This window comes from Crocodylus siamensis, chromosome 3 (genome assembly GCF_052110815.1).
Source record: "Crocodylus siamensis isolate JL-2025a chromosome 3, ASM5211081v1, whole genome shotgun sequence".
NCBI classification, from domain to species: Eukaryota; Metazoa; Chordata; order Crocodylia; family Crocodylidae; genus Crocodylus; species Crocodylus siamensis.
Genome location: NC_143397.1, coordinates 241,504,809 through 241,518,151, shown reverse-complemented (window position 1 = coordinate 241,518,151; position 13,343 = coordinate 241,504,809). Strand labels below are relative to the sequence as shown.

Below are 13,343 nucleotides of genomic sequence, written 5' to 3'. Positions count from 1 at the left end.
TCTTACATCTTCGTTTCATTTCCTGTCCCCTACCTCTGAAAAGGGAAAGCATTTATCATCTTAGCTGAGGGGAGGTTCTCTGGTATTTTCCTGTCAGAGGTTTTTCTAAGGAGATTCCAGTCTGGAGATTTAAAATTTAACCCATCAACTTGGAAAGAATCTAAGAATACAGTCTGGATGTGAAAAGGGCATCCAAACCCATAGATGAACGTTGGCAGTTAGCTAAAGGAAACTATGGTTCTTGATTACTAGTTCTCCCCTGCCAGCCCTGGGGTGATTTGTGCTCACTCCTCATCCTTTGTTTGAGATCCTCAAACCCTGTCTTTGAGAAGATGGGGAAGGCAGGAGAAAAGTCCTAAATGGTGTAGTCCAGCTGTATATGACTACTTTGTTTGGTGTAATTGGAGGGTAGACCTGGAATAGACCTTCAGGAAAATGCGTCCTGCTTGTACATGTTTAACTTCCTCTACAAAGCTCCTTTCTTAGCACTTCCAGGCCTCGTGCAGCTCTCTGCTAATGTATCTTGCTTTTTTCGGGTGGTAGCTAGGAGAACATTCACCCTTGGACTGGAATGAGAAATGAAACCCTTGAGGACAAAAATGTAATGGGTGCTTTTCCTCTTTAAGGGCCTTTGGCTGTCTGGGTCTCATTTCAATCTTCCTACCTCCCCAGAACACCTAAAGAACTTAGTGCACTGGAGGAACATAAGATCTACCTACCTGGGGATATAGAGATAATCCATCAGGATGAAGTACTGCTCTGCCCCAGTTTGTTTTATCCCTGAAGTCCTGTCCTAGTTTCATTTAAATCAGGATACCCAGACTCTAAACCAGAAGGAGGAAAGCTTTGGCGCACACCTGGGGTGTGTAGGTCCCTTAAGAACTACTTATTTAGAACAACTGAATTTAGATATTGGAATCCATACATCTTTTTTGAGAGTAAGAGTCCAGGGCCCATAACCTCTAAGACAGGGGCAGGCAATTATTTTGGGTGGAGGACCACTTACCCGGTTTTGGCAAACTGTCGAGGTCCACATGGGTAGACCCGTCCCTTGACAGGTGCCCCACCCCCTGGTCACCATCTTGGGACCAGTGTCCCAGTGTCTTGGGATCAATGTCTTGGGGCCAGCACTGGTGGGGCGCAGGCTGGCAGGGGTCTGTGGAGCTGGGAGCAGGCTGCACCAGCAGGGAGAGCGGGGAGCTGGCCCAGCTCCATAGAGCCCCTGCCGGCTGGGACCCTGCACTCCTGCCACCCTGCTCTGTGCCCTGCTGGCATTGGCTCCAGGACACTGTGGACCCTGTGCATCCCAGCCCCAGTGCCCCCAGCCCCACGTGCAGCTCCCCAGCAGGGGAGGAGCTGGTGGTGAGTTCAGGGAAAAGGGGACCCTCACCCGCCTCGTGGCTGGTGCTCCCTGCTGCAGCCGCTTGCAGCCTGTGTGGGGCTGTCCTGAGCAGGCACAGGCAGCCCCACGTGGGCTGTGAGTGGCTGCAGCGCATTTTTGATGGGAACCAAAGATGGACAAATTTTAATTTTCTAAACCTTTTTAGGGGCCTTGCGGGCTGTATTTTGCCCACCCCTCCTCTAAGACTTTTTCTAGATAAATGGATATAATGCTCAGTTTTGAAGCATGCATGAAGGGCAGGTTGTCTTTTGTCCTTTAAACCAGAGAACCCAATTGAGTTCATTTCCTGGACAAAACAAGGCAGCAGCTCTGTAGCTAAGGAGGAAATCTCTCAGCTCACAGGTGCTGTAGACATGTCCTCACACTGCTACCTCTTGGTATATGCATCCTCAGAGGCTGGCAATGGCTAGTGAGCCCTCTTCATTGGGGTCTTGTTACATGATGGGATGAGTTTTGATTAGTCTTGCTAGAATTTGCTACCACTGGCTCTTGCATGTTCATCACCTTGTCTCTTGGGAAAGACATGTGGAACTTACTTGTGGTGTTGCTGTCACCAGTACCAGACAGCTATATGTTTGGTGGGTTTTTTTTGTGGGGGAGAGGTTGGGTTTCTTTTGTTTGCTTGTTTTTTTTGCTTGTAATGGCTTTGTGTCTCTTCTTGAGCTGTACAGGCACCTGTGCTTTCTTTAGTAGGTGCTACGTGGTTTCTATACCAGAATATGTGTATGCACACGTATTCGTGTGGCTATTAAGGCTGCTTGAACTTCAGGGATAAAGATTGGGGTGTATCCAGTAACCAAGACTGCCAATTCTGATTCAGTGCTGGTCTGCCTATGAGGGGGAAAATGACAAAACAGTTGGCCCTGGCTAGGGAACCAGAGAGGAAGTCGGAGTAGTTTCTCATTAGTCCCTAAACTGCCAGACGGTGTGAAGAGAAATCTTGGAAGAGATCCCTTCCTCTTGCAGGGAAGCAGATGCTCTGCAAATGAGAACTCAGAAATGACCTGTTTCAGGAGGAGATTGGGCTGGGATTGCAGAGAGGTTATCGCTCCTTAATCTGGGCATTTATCCTAAAAATGTACAAGTGTCTCCTGGAAATAGCAGTGTCTTTAATTTGTAGTTTAATTAGCGTAGTGTAATTTGTTTAGATTCTTTTTCATGTTTGACTGCTTAATATTAGTTCATCAGATGAAATCAGCTAGAAGGGGCTGGCTGCATCCTTTTGAAATAGCACCTGTTCTGTGCAATTCACAGCATGGCATTAGCATGGTTGGAGCACAGTCCATAGTGCCAGCACAAAGCAAGGAAGAGATTAAGAAATTATGGAGGGAGTGGGCTAAAATCACACATAAAATAGGGGGTCTTTTTGTTACACTGTTGCCTCTGCAAGTTCACGCTAGCTTTTTTTTTTTTCTTTTGCTTCTTTTTATAAGCCTGAATGTGTTTTTTGGCAACAATTAAATAGGCAGCAATGAGACATTGCTAATGTTTTGTTATCTGTATGCATTTCAGGACTACAGTAGTAGCAGCTGCTGCCTTCTTGGATGCCTTTCAGAAAGTGGCTGACATGGCTACTAACACACGTGGTAAGCAGATGTGTCAATATTTAGTTTAACAGAATGCTGTGTGCGGTTTTATACCATTTGTGGTAATAAAAAAAAAAAAAAAAAAAAAGATAAGCCCAACTTGTTACAACTGACAAGCAGATCTGTTAGACATCTGTTAGATGGGCTTGTGCTTTGAAAATGTAGCAAATGAGGAGAGATTGGAACTATTTTTTTTTTTAAAGATGGAAACCTATAATCTACAATATGGGTGACATAAATCATTTGAATATTTCTTAATTGCTGTCTGAATTGCATGTTAGTGAAGAATATTTTAACTCTAGATTTATCTAACTCTGTCTCTTCTCCAACTGACACTTTGCCCTCTAAGTACCTTTAAAAGAGATGTACATCTAGATCATCAGCTGATGAAAATTGGTGCAAGACAGCAAAGCTGGGCCAGTTCTTATACCGGCTGAAAATCTGGCCTGTATTCTGAAGCTTGGGGTTGGTAGACATTTGTGGCGGTTTTCTGCACTTTATTTCTGGAACAAATCTCCCTTATCATTCCTCCTAGCCCCCCTTTTTTCTGTCTGCCCATTAATGGCCAAAATTAGTTCTCTTTGCCTTTGAAAGGGAATGAAGTGTATATGGGGCAATTGCAAGCGTTTTCTATGACTAGGTAAAAGTCAAATGATTTGCAGCTGGGGATCCTGGGTCAGTGGGAGAGTAAAAGCTTGCCTATCTATGCCGAAGGCCTTTGGATGTCCCTGCAGAAGTTGGGTATTTCTTGTGGGTGCTGTGTCCAGGAAGGTTTTATCGCTGACAAACTGTTCCAAAACAAATGTACAGCCATTCAGTGCATAGCTTTCAATAGCTTCTGGTTAGAGCATTTTGTTTTTGTTTGATCCTAATACATCCATGATATAAATATAAAAAAAAGTGTGTGTATATAAAAAATACATGGTTTAACTCGCATACGAGTTAAACATACATATTTAACTCTCTGATAATACTGCATCACTAGTGTGAGAGTTCATTAGTGATGTGCTATCTAAGCCACACTTCTTCTGAGTTGGAATAGTAACAGTTGAAACGAGTGCCAAATAGTATAATAAATCTGGCGATCCAGATTTTATGGTATTAGTGTAAATTGTTGCAGTATACTAACTTAGAAACAAATTGTGTAGCTCATGCAGGTCAGACATCAGGCCAGCTCTGATAGAGCTGTTTTGTACGCTGCAGAAAAGAGACCAAACTGGAGACAGAGGCCAGGCTGAAAAACTTGTTTTAGGGCCCTGAAACACTGTGGGTCCTTACTTCTGGCTTGTTTCTTCAAAAAAGAAGGGAGAGTGGTGGGGGGAGGGGAAGAGAAAAAATTCAGACTCTAGCTTCTCTGCTCCTGGCCCATGTTTAGTGGGTTAATGAACATCCTTGAATGAGATGGTCCTTTTCTTTAGGAGGATATGAGTTCTAGACTGAACAAAAGAACCTAAATAACACGATTTGTGCAGGTCACTGCAGGTTATTTTAAACCTTCCGTTATGATTTGAAATGTCTGACACGCATCACGTCCCTTTGTCGTATCTTTTTGAATACATCCTTTACAAAAGGAGCTCTGTAAATTCATCCTGCTGAAGTTGTATAGCTGCTCTGTTCTGCCCTTCCGCCTTCCTCAGCTGAAATGATAGAAGGGAATTTTGTCTTATTTTTAGAAACTGATGTTCTGGGCACAGAATCAAAAATTCCAAGTTACTGGCTCTTCTCTTTTTGTGTTTTATCCTTTTGCTCCCCCACTCCTTTCCCCTTCGAAGCAGAGACTAGCCTGTTGTATGGTAATCATCAAGGGGCGTTCTTGAGGTTCTTTATCTAGCATGACTCCTCAGGTTTTGTGGGTTTTTTATTTATATTTTACTGTAAACAGGACTTGAAATCCTGAAGCCATTTGTGTTAATGGCAGCTCCTTGACTTGATTAAGTTCTTCAAAAGTAGGCATAGATGTGAGAGATTTTGAGAGTGAGAATTTTCTGTTGTGACATGGGTGGTTCTTTTCCTGTCTGCGGTTTCCTTCCTTGAAGAGTTAGATACCTTAATAAATATTGCTGTCTGTTTTTTGTTTCGCTTTGTTTTAGTTTTGGGGTTTTTTTTGTTTCTGTGCACTGTGGCTCTTGACCAGTGCATATAGGTATTAGACCTGTGGTTAAGGCTGTAGTATAGATTTTACGTGAAGAAGAACAAATGGTAACATTACAACTGTGAGCGATTACATGAAGTGATGTTAGCAATATTCATTTTCTTACAAGAAGGGATGTAACTCTTCTTCTTTTTTTTTTTTTTTTTTTTTTTTTTTTTTTTTTTTTGGTAATAACATTGCATGTAAAATACAAGAACGGTGGCATACTGGTTGCAAGGTTTTAAAAAAAAATTTGCCAGGAGAGAGGGTTTAGAGATGGGTATGCTCTAAATTGCAGCTATACGTTGTCATTGTGTTAACAGATACTATGGTGGGTGGGGGAGCTTTTAAGTAATAGGCATCTGGATCAGCATTATTTTGGAGGGGCAGTGTTATTAACTAATGGGAAGTGGTGTGATTAAAGTGTTGTGAAGCTGTGCGCTGGTTTTTAGTTGTAATTGCTTTATAGTTTTACTGGAAGCTACATGTTATTTTAAGACCCAGTCTTCTAGCTGATGAAAGCATTTTATCACAGTCAGTCAGCAGTAGCCCTCTCTGGCTACTCTTTAATCTGTTTGCATCAGCATTAGCTTTAGAGGGGAGAAAAATGTGTGCGCACATGCATGCATACATATGCAGAGGAAAACTAAGAGTGTTGCAGTTACCTAAGGGTGAAGTGTGATTGGTGGTTTCTGGTCTTAATCTCATTAGGTACAACACCAAGTCTGCTATCTGTTGAATTGCAATCCTCTGCTTGTTTCCGCCCTCTGAGCTCAATTTTGTCTGCTGCAGTTTTATGTTTTTGCTCAGAGCTGGCATCTTTGGGGTGGAGATGCTCAAGGGGTGAGTTTCAGATAATAAAACTAGGGGGCTGTGACCTCCAGTACCCTGTGTTGTCCTATACTTGCTGGCTCTTAAATTAGGAAGGACCTAGTGAATGTGGAGTGGTTCATTATTGTGCGTAGTAAACTCGTACATACAGACTGGACCTTGTGGTCCTGTTCACTGTAGAGTTTTAATATTGATGTTATTTACTTCTGAGTTGTTTTAGCAGGAAAAAAAAAATAGGATCATGGGAAGAGCATAAGTGCTGCCACGTGAAAAATACAACTTCTACCCTAGTCTAGGCAAACTCAGTGATTGTGTCAGCTAAATTATTTTACCTGCACGTTCATTTGATATAAATGTCTTTTTTTTTTTTTTTAATTCTAGACTATTCTAATATGGGAGGGATGATGCTGGGAATGTCGAGTGATTTCAGTAGGAGTTGAAGGTGTTCAAAACCTTAGGGGCATTTATACACACTTTTTTGTTTTGTTTTTTTTTTCCCCCTTGTGATTCACCGGAGATCCGTCACATCGGAGCAGACTTCATTAATCGAGTCTGCTCCATGCATGAGCGGAGGCGAATTGCGCTGCACGGTGTGCAGTTGTGTAAGCGGTGAAATGCATGTCAGCGCGCTTTTGAATTAAAACACCTTGTAGCTGTTTTAGTTCAAAAGTGTGCTGCCACTATTTTCTCAGTGGTGCTTTTCAAAGTGCCCAGTGCTGCAGTGCTTACTCGTGTAAAAATACCTGGGTTTCCCTGCTGCTGCATTAACCAACCAACCCCCTCCCCCCCCCCCCCCTCCCCCCCCGCAACAAAAAAAAAACCCAACAAACTGAAACAAGCTCCAATCAACCAACTAACAAAACCCTTTCTCTTTCTACATCAGGTTACATTTAACCTGGGATAGATGTCCTCACAAAGTTTTGGCTTTTGCCATCTGCCACTTCCTGTTTTAACAGGGTCACTGACCAGCTCCTTTCCAAACCTTGTAAGTTGAGCTGTCCTCAAGTACTTCCCCTTCTCTTGTTCCTGTCTGTGCTTAGGGATAATATTTAGCTTGGAAGATTACAGCAGTACAAGCATTAAATAATTTTAAAACGCTATGGCTTCTATTCAGCTCATCCCACTAATAACAAAGGAACTTCGTCTGTTCTCACAGTTCTGTTTTGTTTTTTAATTGAAAAAAATAACCCTAAAAAAGCCATGCAGCATCTGAGGGCCTTCACAATTAAATGTACAGTAACACTGTGAACTCTGGTGAAGAATTCCTGTCAAAACAGGATCCCAGGAAAAGTATCTAAAAAAAACCTAACACCTTTAATTCACTAAAGCCACTTCTGAATCTGAATTTTGCAATGCTTGCTGTTGTCCTTGTGCATTTGACTGAAGATAGGAGAAGAGGAACTAGAATGGGTCCAATAATTTTCTGGTGTTCTTGAATGGGTACGAAGCTGCTATAATGCAAATTTAGCACACTGAAGGGGAAATGACCGTTCTGAGGAACTCTAAAATGCTAACGCTGTATATTCTTGTATGTACCAAGTCCCTGAATGTAATATGCAGCCTTTTTTTTCCTTAAAGCTGTCTATAGAAAAGATTCGCATCTCCCCACCCAGCGCAATGAGCAGCCAAATGGGTGGGAGGTGGTGCTGGAGGCCTGTGCATTGGGCAAGAGCCTCCCAGCTGTTGCTTCCCCCATGCCTGAAGTGGCGTAGGAGGGGGAGCCACTGGGGATGGTGTGGGGAGCCAAGCAGCACTCAGGCGGCTGCAGCCCCACTAGGAGCAGCCCTGCTGGGGAAGCGCACATGCTGGCGGGGGCACGGGTGGGAGCGCTGCGCTGGCGGCTCCAGGTGGGAGTGGGCAGGGTTTAGCCCCATGCAGAGCGTCATGGGGGCAGCTGCAGACCGCACGTGCACTGCAGCACCTGGATGAGCTGTGTTGCACATGCAGCCCCCTCCACCCCTGCCGTATACAAGAGTAAGACTTTATTTTGAGCTATTATGCAATTGTGCCTCTATATACACTGTACCTGAAAACAAATGGGAATAAAATTTACTTTTTTAAATAAAATTGAAGTGCTATAGTAGATGTTTGAATTTTAGTGTATGATTTGTTTATCTATAAATTGTTAAAATGATACCTTCTAAAAGACTTTGCATGTGCTGTCCTTGACAGCTGAGCAAAACTTATGTTGCCCTCCAGCCAAAATAACTGCCTGCACCTGCTCCAGAGCTGTCGTGGAGGGTTGAAGCTGACATGCCAAGTCTGGGGCAGTGTGCTGGGTTGAACTCAAAGTGCTGAGTCTGGCTGTGGACCAGCCCTGCATGCAGACCTGATCCAGTGCATGGATGGGACAGGAGGGTCCACATGGGTCTGGAAAATTAGTGGTGGGGTGGAGGAATGAAGGGGAAAAAGTGGCAACGTTGTCTGCTGTGGCTCCCAGAGCCACAGTAAATAATGCTGCCACTGCTCTGCGTCCCTTCTCCTTGCCCCAGTTTCCACATTTGGTATCCCTTTTTCTTGCATAGATTGCACACCCCGATTTTCCCCAGCTGGTTTTGGAGGAGAAGGTGCAGGTTAAATGTGAAAATATGGTACTCTTCTGCTAAGCCAGTCTTGTGTACTTGTCTTTCCCAAATGACTCTGATGTGGTCCTACTACATTTTCTTATGGCAGAAGAATGCCAGCATACTTGTGTTTGTAAACACAACATCAACAATATTTGAGCAGAGTATGAATTAAGTATGAATAGGGATGTTGGATTGCTGTTCTATGTGTATACTCAATTCTCTCTTCCTTTGCTCTGTCGTCCTTGACTGGTGCTGGAATTAAACTTAAATGTAGGTGAAAGAAGAGTAATTTACTTAATATGTTATGGTATTGTTTCAGAGTTTACAGTGATATTTTTCACAACTGCTTTATTGAAAAGTCATAGGAGAGCCTGCAAATTTTATTAATTACCCACCCCCTAGCTCTTCTGAGTTTTTTTTTTTTTTTTTTTTGGTGGGTGTAAATTTAGCAGATATATGGGAAGACTATTTGAAAGTTTTGTGATTTACCCTGAAGCTAACAATTGATCATCAAACTGCAGTTGCTAATGAGTCCTCCAATACCTACTTTGCTTTAGTGGGTTTTTTTCCCCTTCTCTATTGAAGTTTCTTTAAATATCCATGCCAGTGTTTGCTATTAGCAGATGAACGAGTTTCTGAATGGTTTAATTATGCAGCAGTTCTGAGCTTTTCTGTGGGCAATCTTATTTGGAGGATCATGATGCTAGTTTCTTCTTCATCTTAACAGACCCTGCAAAGCATACACCTCTCCTTCACACAGTGCAATATATTTTTAAAATGCCATTTTCAAATGGTCATAAAAATGGGATTTAGCTTTGGTGGAAGTTTTCATGAAAGGTTTGTTTTCAGCCAGCTCCTATGGAAGTTTCCAGTGATTCGACAGCTAGTGTATAAATGACATCACACAAAGTAGGGGGGGAGAAATAAGGTTGATGGGTGGAGTCACTTTGAGCGTATAAGTTCATGTGTCCGTGTCATATTTCCCCCTCCCCCCCGCAACTTCTTATCGACCAACTCATCTGTCAGTAACATTGCTGTCATTATCTTTGTTTCTGTTTAACATTTACCGTAAGAGCTGGCAGTATACATACTTATTTTCTCCATTGCTCCTCCCTCTCTCTTTGCCTCCCCTATCAAATGGTGCTTTTATGTGTGTACTTCAAAGGTATTAAGCAAGCCATTCAAAGTATTAAAGGTTTTATTCAATAAGCTGCTGTTTATACATCATAAAAATGCAACCCCCACCTCCAAAAAAAAAAAAAAAAAAAACAGAACAAAACAAAAAACCCTATGGGGCCCAATTTAATTTGTTGGGTAATGTTCATGTAAGCCTGGTAATACATACAATCTGTTCTATAGCATGCATCTGTATTACAAATTAATTTAAAAAGTGTGTGTGTGTGTGTGTGTGTGCGCAACCCATGATGCTAAGAAAATGCCTATTGAAGGCAGATGGGAGGAGCACAGTGCTGCCTGTCCATCCTGTTCTCTTTCCTTTTTATGTATAGATATGCAGCTCAGTAACTTCTAATACTGTCCTCTTTCCTGAGAGCTCTGCAGCAGATGGTCACACCTTAATGAGTTAAGAATGAGATGAGACGTGATTCCTTTTCAGTTGTAGCTGTCCAAAGCAAAAATGGTTGGGCCACGGCATGAAATACCTTATTTTTTCTCTTAATATGTCTCAATTTCTCACCTATATTGGATAGGAAGGATACAGCAGTAGTAAAAATATTAGTATTGCGATGCATATGCTTCCTGTCTCTGCTTCTTAAGGTCAAGACCAAACCTAGCTTAGGATTAATTTAATCAAAATTTGTGCTGCTTTTGTGCTTCTTGCTGAGGGAAAATTTCCTGTTCGATGGATAAAATAATCACTATGGCAACCTACACATCCATCTAGTCCACAGTTCTTTGCACAATATGGTATATAAAAATACATTGTCTTTTCATTTGTTTGAATGGAGCTTGCCTTTTTTTATGAAGCTGGATGTCTTGATAAGAGACTGACATGCAGTTAGGAAGTGGGTTAAGCAGCTTCAACAATTTTGTATGCTGTTGCAAAAACAAATGAATTTAATTGCAGGGGTTTGCCTTCCTCAACGAAAGGAGAAAAAATCATGTTTGTGAGGCTGTGCAAATAAGCTTCTTTAGAGCCCCATGAAAAGAATGGGCAGGTGTGTAGTAAGGGAGAGTTTTTGACACCCTTTCTCCAATTTTTAAACGCAAATCTATTTGGAAAAGTTGGGTTGGCAGCCTTTGCTGGTGGAGGGTGAGAAGGCTGGAGTTGTAGTACTGAGCCAGTTTCATTATTTAGCTGACACAGCAGGCTCTGGGGGATTCCTTGTTCCAAAGGCACAATGGTGAATTATCCAGTAGTGACTAATTACTGGGAGGTGATACTTTGGAGGCACAGGCGGGGGAGTCTAAGTAGCATCAATTTAAATCATAGTGGCACGTTATCCTAGGCAGATTACCCCAAGTTTACTGTAGCTGTGGTCCCTGCTCCTGTTAGGCAGTTCTGGCTCTCAATAGGCATGTCTACACATACAATTAATGTGCATGAATAAATTCTGAGCTTATTGCTCCTAGGTGCGCTGTTTAAACGTGTGCCTGAGAGCAAGAAACTCCAGAATATATTCCTCTGGAATTTATACGTGCGCAGCACATTGAGCCTGGTTAGAGCAGCCTTGGCTGACAGCAGCCCACGGCTGCTACTCCTGGGCTCAGTGTGTTGCAGAGGGGTTGGCTGCACTGAAGCACCCATGTTCCCCAGCCAGGCAGTGTCTACATATGCGCTGCTGCACAAAAAAACTCTGGAGCCGGTTAGTACTTGTATTTACTTGCCTGCTCCAGTGTTTTAGCGTTGTATGCCCTAGTAGGGTTGCACACGTAGCTGCAGAGATGTGTACAGTGGAGCTAATTAGGCAGCTCTGCGGTAAACACCTTGTGTAGATGTGCCCAACTACTAGAGAATATCTGAGTCCCTGGTACCTTGGAAGAGTTATATGCATGGAGCTTGTCTACCTTTCTAGGGCTCTCTCAGGCACTGGTGCTTGGTATGTGGAGTTTCTTTGGGAGGTAGAAATTAGGTGCTAGTTTAAGAGTTTTCTGGAGAACTGGGCCTTGTATAAACAGACTCTGGTCTTTTCCAGTGCTTAAATTTGTTTGATTTTGAGGAATTATGAGACTGCAACAGTTCATGATGACTTCTGCTCAGACCTTTCACTTTACAAGATTACCTAGTGCCTGTGTGGTGTTTCGTGATAAACACTGCATGCATTTTAAAACCAAACAGAAGTTTTGGTTGATGGTGGTTATTTGATCTAGGACATCCTCCTGCGGTTGGAGATCCCCATTGGGCTAAAGCTGTCAGTCTTTTTGAGGTGATAAATTGGCAGCTGATACATAGCAACTAATGTGTAGTAACCACAGCAGAAGAATGACTGGTTGGATGGCAATAGTTGCTAAAGATATGTTTTCATTGCAATTTATCATTATTTGCCTTAGTTTTCAGCCTACTGGCTATGAGGTGCCCAAAGTGTAGAAATCAGTATAAAAAAGTTAGTGTATCGGGCTGTTAAACTGGAAGTCAGCTAATCAGCACTTTGTGTAAAATTTGTCTTAGTCTATAGAGGTGTGCATCTACCCTGCCTTTTGCCTATGTTGCCAGACTTTCATAGTGGTACCTTCATTTTCTCAATGCCATCTCCCAGGACGAGATGTAGATCAACGACCTAGGATGGCATATTTCTGGACCACATCTGCACTTTTTGCATCGGTGGTTGGCTTGTTTGTTTGTTTACTAATTTTGCTGTACAAGGCAACTTTTTTTGATTTGGGATGTAGGAGAGTCCAGAAGTTTTCCTATCAGGGAAAGTTGTTTGTTTTTTAGCAGCATAAGAAGCAAGCAAATATGAGATTACATGCCTTGGAAGTCTGGAATTGAGCCTTGAATGTCCAAAACAATGGAGCTCTGTTTAATGCTCGAACAAAAGAGCCAATGGCATTTGTGTTCGCTAATAGGCCCCCCCCCCCCGATATAGTGTCTGTCTTTCAGAAGGATGCTCGACCTAATATTTCAGATGTTGTGTGGCTGTTCCCTGGAAGTTCAGCTCTTCTGTGCCATTCTTGTGACTGTGGAGCAGCAAATAGGCCTTGCCCTCTGTGTGTCCATGCAAACTAGTTGGGGCTAATCATTTTGCTAGGCATTTTCCTTTGTGATATGATTCATCCCATACTTGTGTACTTGCTCATGCAGGAAGGTTCTTTATTTATATGGTAATAGTGACGTCTGGCTTAAAATAGACCAGTTTCTTCCTTTGTCCATCTGTTTAGTCACTGATCTATCAGGAGTTGTCAGCTCAATGTATTTGCCCTGTTGCTATGCTCAGACACAAGCTGAGTTTTATTTATTTAAAATGGCTATTCAGGTTTCTAGTCTCTCTCCTTCTTCTGTTGGGGCAAAATTTCTGGGTCCTTTCTAGCAGGGCTAGTTAATGCTCAGGTTTCATCTGGATCATCTGACTAAGATAAATGGCTTATTGTTCTGTGCCCATCCCACCACTTCCACTCCCTTGCTTGGTGAAGACTAACCTGTAAAACTGCCTAAAAGTTCAAAACAGTGCAGCGATCCTGCTTTTTCATCTCCGTGTTGGAGGCCCCTTGTCTCGTGCATGAAAACTGGCTTTAAGCCAAAATCTCTGTGGTGAAGGGTTTCTCTTCATTCAGCTGCCACTTGATCTTGAGGAAGGGAGCTTGGGGTCTGAAATAATGATAAACTATTCCTGGGAGTGCCTGGGTTACATTTGGCTAAATTTCTTTGG

At 42.6% G+C, this 13,343-nt stretch overlaps 1 protein-coding gene across 15 annotated transcripts in view; it reads left to right on the top strand.

Annotated features, from left to right (window-relative positions):
• The window catches only part of MTSS1 (MTSS I-BAR domain containing 1), a 169,767-nt gene that overhangs the window by 24,975 nt on the left and 131,449 nt on the right, over positions 1-13,343 (top strand). For all 15 annotated transcript variants that reach the window (XM_090040631.1, XM_090040625.1, XM_090040621.1 and 12 more), the window contains exon 3: positions 2,915-2,988. In XM_090040631.1, coding sequence (XP_089896757.1) covers positions 2,915-2,988 — 74 coding nt within the window. The remainder of the gene's footprint in view (positions 1-2,914; positions 2,989-13,343) is intronic.